This window comes from Oncorhynchus kisutch, linkage group LG30, assembly GCF_002021735.2.
Source record: "Oncorhynchus kisutch isolate 150728-3 linkage group LG30, Okis_V2, whole genome shotgun sequence".
Lineage (NCBI taxonomy): Eukaryota > Metazoa > Chordata > Actinopteri > Salmoniformes > Salmonidae > Oncorhynchus > Oncorhynchus kisutch.
In genome coordinates, this window is record NC_034203.2 from 39,670,430 (window position 1) to 39,677,690 (window position 7,261).

The following is a 7,261-nucleotide window of genomic DNA, read 5'->3' on the forward strand; positions in this document are numbered from 1 at the left end:
CAGACCTCTTGACTTCGTCCACGTTTTGTTACGTTACATCCTTATTTTAAAATGGATTAAATAAATTGTTTTTCCTCATCAATCTACACACAATAGCACATAATGACAAAGCGAAAACAAGTTTTTGAAATGTTTGTAAATGTATATTTTTTTTACTGAAATACCATATTTACATAATTTTTCAGATCTTTTGCTATGAGACATGAAATTGAGTTCAGGTCCATCCTGTTTCCTTTGATCATCCTTGAGATGTTTCTACAACTTGATTGGAGTCCACCTGTGGTAAATTCATTTGACTGGACATGATTTGTAAAGGCACACATCTGTCTATGTCACGACTTCCGCCGAAGTTGGCTCCCCTGCCTGTTTGGGCGGTGCTCGGCGGTCGTCGTCACCGTCCTACTAGCCACTACCGATCCCTTTTTCGTTTGTCTGTTGGTTTTGTCTTATTAGTTTCACCTGTGTGTATTGTAGTTTAATTCGCGTCCTTATATATAGTAGGTTGTCCCGCCCTTGTTTTGTGCGGGATTGTTTTTGTTACTCTGTCGTATGGTGGTTTTCGTATGTGTATTCTCCGGACTATTTGGTCCTGTGTTTGGGCTGGTCTATTCTATGCGCCCTGTATGACCGTTTTGTGCGCCGGAGAATAAATTGACGATCTACTGAACCCTGCTCTCTGCGCCTGATTCCACCCACCACTCCTAGTAAATCGTGACAGTCTACATAAGGTCCCACAGTTGACAGTGCACCTCAAAGCAAAAACCAAGCCATGAGGTTGAAGGAATTATCCGTAGAGTTCCAAGACAGGATTGTGTCGAGGCACAGATTTAGGGAAGGGTACCAAAACATTTCTGCAGCATTGAAGGTCCCCAAGAACACAGTGGGCTCCATCATTCTTAAATGAAAGAAGTTAGGATCCACCAACACCCTTCGTAGAGATGGCCACCCGGTCAAACTGAGCAATCAGGGGAGAAGGTTATTGGTCAGGGAGCTGACCAAAAAACGTTTGTCACTCTGACAGAGCTCCAGAGTTCCTCTGTGGAGATGGGAGAACCTTCCAGAAGGACAACCATTTCTGCAGCACTCCACCAATCAGGCCATTATGGTAGAATGGCCAGACTCCTCAGTAAAATGCACATGACAGCCCGCTTGGAGTTTGCCAAAAGGCGCCTACAGGACTCTCAGACCATGAGAAACAAGATTCTCTGGTCTGATGAAACCAATATTGAACTCTTTGGCCTGAATGCCAAGCGTCACGTTTGAAGGGAACCTGTTACCAGCCCTACAGTGAAGCATGGTGGTGGCAGCATCATGATGTGGGGTAGTGTTTCAGCGGCAGGGACTGGGAGACTAGTCAGGATTGAGTAGTACAGAGAGTACAGAGAGATCCTTGATGAAAACCTCTTCCAGAGCGCTCAGGACCTCAGACTGGGGAGAAGGTTCACGTTCCAACAGGACAACGACCCTAACCACACAGCCAAGACAACGCAGACGTGGCCAGAACAGTGACTAAGGCTAGTTAGTGGTGACTGTTTAACAGTCTAATGCACCTGTACTGTCTTCACATTCTAGATGGTAGTGGGGTGAACAGGCAGTGACTAGGGTGGCTGAGGTCCTTGATTATGTAATCAGTCGACAACCCTTTCGACATCACTCTCCTCGTGTAGTCGACTCACAGAGGGCACGGAGGACGTTCTCCGGTCGACATCACTCTCCTCGTGTAGCCGACTCACAGAGGGCACGGAGGACGTTCTCCGGTCGACATCACTCTCCTCGTGTAGCCGACTCACAGAGGGCACGGAGGACGTTCTCCAGTCGACATCACTCTCCTCGTGTAGCCGACTCACAGAGGGCACGGAGGACGTTTTCCGGGCGACATCACTCTCCTCGTGTAGCCGACTCACAGAGGGCACGGAGGACGTTCTCCAGTCGACATCACTCTCCTCGTGTAGCCGACTCACAGAGGGCACGGAGGACGTTCTCCAGTCGACATCACTCTCCTCGTGTAGCCGACTCACAGAGGGCATGGAGGACGTTCTCCAGTCGACATCACTCTCCTCGTGTAGCCGACTCACAGAGGGCACGGAGGACATTCTCCAGTCGACATCACTCTCCTCGTGTAGCCGACTCACAGAGGGCACGGAGGACGTTCTCCGGTCGACATCACTCTCCTCGTGTAGTCGACTCACAGAGGGCACGGAGGACGTTTTCCGGGCGACATCACTCTAATTGTGTAGCCGACTCACAGAGGGCACGGAGGACGTCCTCCAGTCGACATCACTCTCCTCGTGTAGTCGACTCACAGAGTGCACGAAGGACGTTCTCCAGTCGACATCACTCTCCTCGTGTAGTCGACTCACAGAGGGCACGGAGGACGTTCTCCGGGCGACATCACTCTAATTGTGTAGCCGACTCACAGAGGGCACGGAGGACGTTCTCCAGTCGACATCACTCTCCTCGTGTAGCCGACTCACAGAGGGCACGGAAGATTTGGGTCCAAAATAGAGCAGAGGTGGAGCGAAACAAGCCAGTTCACCATAATCTCTCTAGTCACCCCCAAAACCAATTCTTTCTTTGGCCGCCTCTCCTTCCAGTTCTCTGCTGCCAATGACTGGAACGAACTACAAAAATCTCTGAAACTGGAAACACTTATCTCCCTCACTAGCTTTAAGCACCAACTGTCAGAGCAGCTCACAGATTACTGCACCTGTACATAGCCCACCTATAATTTAGCCCAAACAACTACCTCTTTCCCAACTGTATTTAATTTTTATTTATTTATTTATTTTGCTCCTTTGCACCCCATTATTTTTTTATTTCTACTTTGCACATTCTTCCATTGCAAAACTACCATTCCAGTATTTTACTTGCTATATTGTATTTACTTTGCCATCTTGGCCTTTTTTGCCTTTACCTCCCTTCTCACCTCATTTGCTCACATTGTATATAGACTTGTTTATACTGCATTATTGACTGTATGTTTGTTTTTACTCCATGTGTAACTCTGTGTCGTTTTATCTGTCGAACTGCTTTGCTTTATCTTGGCCAGGTCGCAATTGTAAATGAGAACTTGTTCTCAACTTGCCTACCTGGTTAAATAAAGGTAAAATAAATAAATAAATAAATAAATAATTAAACCCCATAAAAGGAATACAGATTTACAGCACAGCTCTGCAACAGAAGTATAATTCCCGGTTTATTCTCTGTGAGTAGAATGCAGATGAAAATCATTTCCATGTAGCATTTATATAATAATAGCTTGTCCCAGGTCTGCATCTTTACCTTTCCCTAGCATAAAAGCCTTGCATAAACACCAATAGATATGAATTTCTTAGTCAGATAATTATTTTTATATATATATATAAACCCTAACAATGCAACAATGAGGAAAGGCAACTCACAGGAGTTAATTAGTCCAGGGGGTTTCAAACCTCTCCTCGGGGACCCCCAGCGAACCTGATTTCACTTTTTAACTAAACCATCAAGCCCTTGAATCAGGTGAATAAGGTGAATCGGGTGAATTAGGTGAATAAGGTGAATCAGGTGAGCTAGTTCAGGGCTATTGTGAAATGTCTGAGGGTCTCCGGGGAGAGGTTTAATAACCATTGAGTTAGGCAATACAGCAGCACCAAGAGACCAGGGTAGTGAGGACAGCCTTAGGCTATGACATGTTGATCTACAGGGTCCTCAACCTGTGACACGGTTGGTTGTGTTAAAATCCTGTTTAATAATAATGTTTCGTCCCAGTGGCAGGCACACCACATTATGTGTGTTTGTGTTCTAGAATACTGTACATTGCAGGCACACCACATTATGTGTGTTTGTGTTCTAGAATACTGTACATTGCAGGCACACCACATTATGTGTGTTTGTGTTCTAGAATACTGTACATTGCAGGCACACCACATTATGTGTGTTTGTGTTCTAGAATACTGTACATTGCAGGCACACCACATTATGTGTGTTTGTGTTCTAGAATACTGTACATTGCAGGCACACCACATTATGTGTGTTTGTGTTCTAGAATACTGTACATTGCAGGCACACCACAAAGGTTCCTATGACTACACAGGGCTGCCACAGTACTATATGGGACAACAGCCATGGATGATTCCCACTGGACTGAATGCATTATAAATTCACAAAGTATATAGCAACGTTCACTTCACACATATTTCTCCACAGCCATATATGACGTACGAACAGTTTTTCAACAGCAGCACAACCACATGACCTGAAAGTGGAAACTTCTAAATACAAAAGAAGACGTTTTTAGGACATACTGCAGCTAGTTGCCAAGTCTGAGGGAGAGAACACGAAGGTAGATGAAAACACACACACACACACACACACACACACACACACACACACACACACACACACACACACACACACACACACACACACACACACACACACACACACACACACACACACACACACACACACACACACACACACACACACACACACACACACACACACACACCAGAATATTATATTATGTTCTTTTCCTCAGCACTACAGAAATAAATACTTTTCAATTTCCACGAATTCTACTCTCCACACATAACCCCCACACCACAGTACACTGTGTTCGAAGGTGAGAACCAGTATAATAAGCATCAAAGCTTTCCAGAGGACTCTCTGCTTGAGTAAGGACAGTATGCCAAGGAGGAGCTTTTGTACTGTACAAGTGGACAGAATTGCGTATGTCTGTGTCCGTGCGTACATGCGTGCCTTCTGTTCCTACCTGGAGACGACGAGGGGAAGAATGAGCATCTTTAACATCCTCATCAGGAGCTCTCCAGGAAACTGGAAATATTTCACCTCCTACGGAAACACAGAGGGGACACACAGAGCAGAGCAGGACGTTAGTTAAGGTAGATAGGTGCAGTAAGTATACAGTAGGCTGGGTTTCCATTTACCTGAGAAACATCTGGAGCATCCCAAAAACATATTATTACCTAAAACAATGAACGTGTATAAATGTTGCTTTCTCATATGTCAAGTGAAGGTTGATTGGTTGACGTCAACTATTTCGCTACTAATGTGAATATTTCAACACCATAGTGCTCTCAAAGCTCATCACTAAGCTAAGGACCCTGGATCTAAACACCTCCATCTGCATCTGGATCCTGGACTTTCTGACAGGCCGCCCCAGGTGGTGAGGGTAGGGTAGCAACACATCTGCCAAGCTGATCCTCAACAATGGAGCCCCTCAGGGGTGCGTGCTCAGTCCCCTCCTGTACTCCCTGTTCACCCATGACTGTGTGGCACGGCATGACTCCAACACCATCATTAAGTTTGCAGACGACACAACAGTGGTAGGCCTGATCACCGACAATGACGAGACAGCCTATAGGTAGGAGGTCAGAGACCTGGCCGGGTGGTGCCAGAATAACAACCTCTCCCTCAATGTAACCAAGACTACAGAGATGATTGTGGACTACAGGAAAAGGAGGACCGAGCACACCCCCATTCTCATCGACAGGGCTGTAGTGGAACAGGTTGAGAGCTTCAAGTTCCTTGGTGTCCACATCACCAACAAACTAGAATGGTCCAAACACACCAAAACATTCGTGAAGAGGGCACGACAAAACCTATTCCCCCTCAAGAGACTGAAAAGATTTGGCATGGATCCTCAGATCCTCAAAAGGATCTACAGCTGCACCATCGAGAGCATCCTGACCGGTTGCATCACTTCCTGGTACGGCAACTGCTCGGCCTCCAACCGCAAGGCACTACAAAGGGTAGTGCGTACGGCCCAGTATATCGCCGGGGCTAAACTGCCTGCCATCCAGGACCCTACACCAGGCGGTGTCAGAGGAAGGCCCTAAAAATTGTTCTCAAGAGGGTTTCAGTAAATATATTGGTTGGGGTCAATTACCTACATCCACTACATAGGTCACGACCACTAGGCGTGTTATTTTACCAAGTGGTAATACAGGAGTACCGGGGTAATTGCCATTGCAATAGAGCCTGTATGACACCATTCCTGACGAACAGATTGTGGTTTATAATCACATACTATACGTTACAGCTACGGCTGCAGCTACAGCCTTCAGGTTTGATGTCCATTGCAGTAATACACGACTGCAGTACATGTATTAATGGTGCCAAGTCTAACGTTCTTGATACAATGCATGATACATGTTGTCATATATAGGTTTCAGCTTCTCAATGTATCAACATGAGCAACGGAATATGCCCTTGGTGAAAAGAAACTGACATGAATAGTAACCATCACAACCACCATCACTATCATCATCATCAATATTGTCTCGTTTCGTCAGGAAAGAGTAACAAATTGTATAAACTGCATCCCAAATGACACACTATTTATGTGCACTACTTTTGACCACTATCCTATGGGTCTGGGCAAAAGTAGTCCACTATGTAGGGAATAGGGTGCCATTTGGGATGGGCCGTGTGTCCAGAGGGTTGTTTCCCTATAGCTCTTCATAGGTTCTCTATAGCTCTTCATAGGTTCTCTATAGATCTTCATAGGTTCTCTATAGCTCTTCATAGGTTCTCTATAGCTCTTCATAGGTTCTCTATAGATCTTCATAGGTTCTCTATAGATCTTCATAGGTTCTCTATAGATCTTCATAGGTTCTCTATAGATCTTCATTTGTGTACATTGGTACAATAATTATAACCGTTGCCATGCAAGTATAGTTGAGTAACCTGAAGGAAATAAAACAGCACTCCTGTCAGAAAAGCTTGGTGGAGAAGAAGAGAGGTCTGTTAAGAGCAAAATGTCTGCCTGAGGAGAGAAGAGGTCTCTTAACAGAAGGATGACCCGCTGGGGATTAAACACGCCATGTGTCTGACTGTTACAAAATAACGATTCTTAATCTCTTTACTTTTAATGTTGATCTGTACTTCTATAGTTCTCAATTTGCAACTCACAGGCAATACAGGCAGTCTTGTGTTTTTGTGTTGGTAAAATGTATCACCTACATGTATATTTGAGGAGGATAGAGAGATAGAGGTATAGTTAGGAAGAGGGAGAGCAGAGGGAGAAGGATAGAAGAGAGAGATAGAGAAAGGGAGGGAGGAAGAGGGTTGGGGAAGAGCGAGGGAGGGAGAGAGAGAGAGAGAGAGAGAGAGGGAGAGGGAGAGCGCAAGGGAGAGTGGGGAGGGAGAGAGAGAGAGAGGGATGGGGAGGTAGAGCTAGAGAGAGAGAGAGAGAGAGAGAGAGAGAGAGAGAGAGAGTGAGAGATGAGAGGGAGAGAGAGCAAGAGAGAGGGGGGGG

At 45.6% G+C, this 7,261-nt stretch overlaps 1 protein-coding gene across 1 annotated transcript in view; it reads right to left on the minus strand.

Annotated features, from left to right (window-relative positions):
• The window catches only part of LOC116358599 (excitatory amino acid transporter 5-like), a 55,671-nt gene that overhangs the window by 42,666 nt on the left and 5,744 nt on the right, over positions 1-7,261 (minus strand). Inside the window, exon 2 of the mRNA XM_031810117.1 lies at positions 4,754-4,833. Coding sequence (XP_031665977.1) covers positions 4,754-4,833 — 80 coding nt within the window. The remainder of the gene's footprint in view (positions 1-4,753; positions 4,834-7,261) is intronic.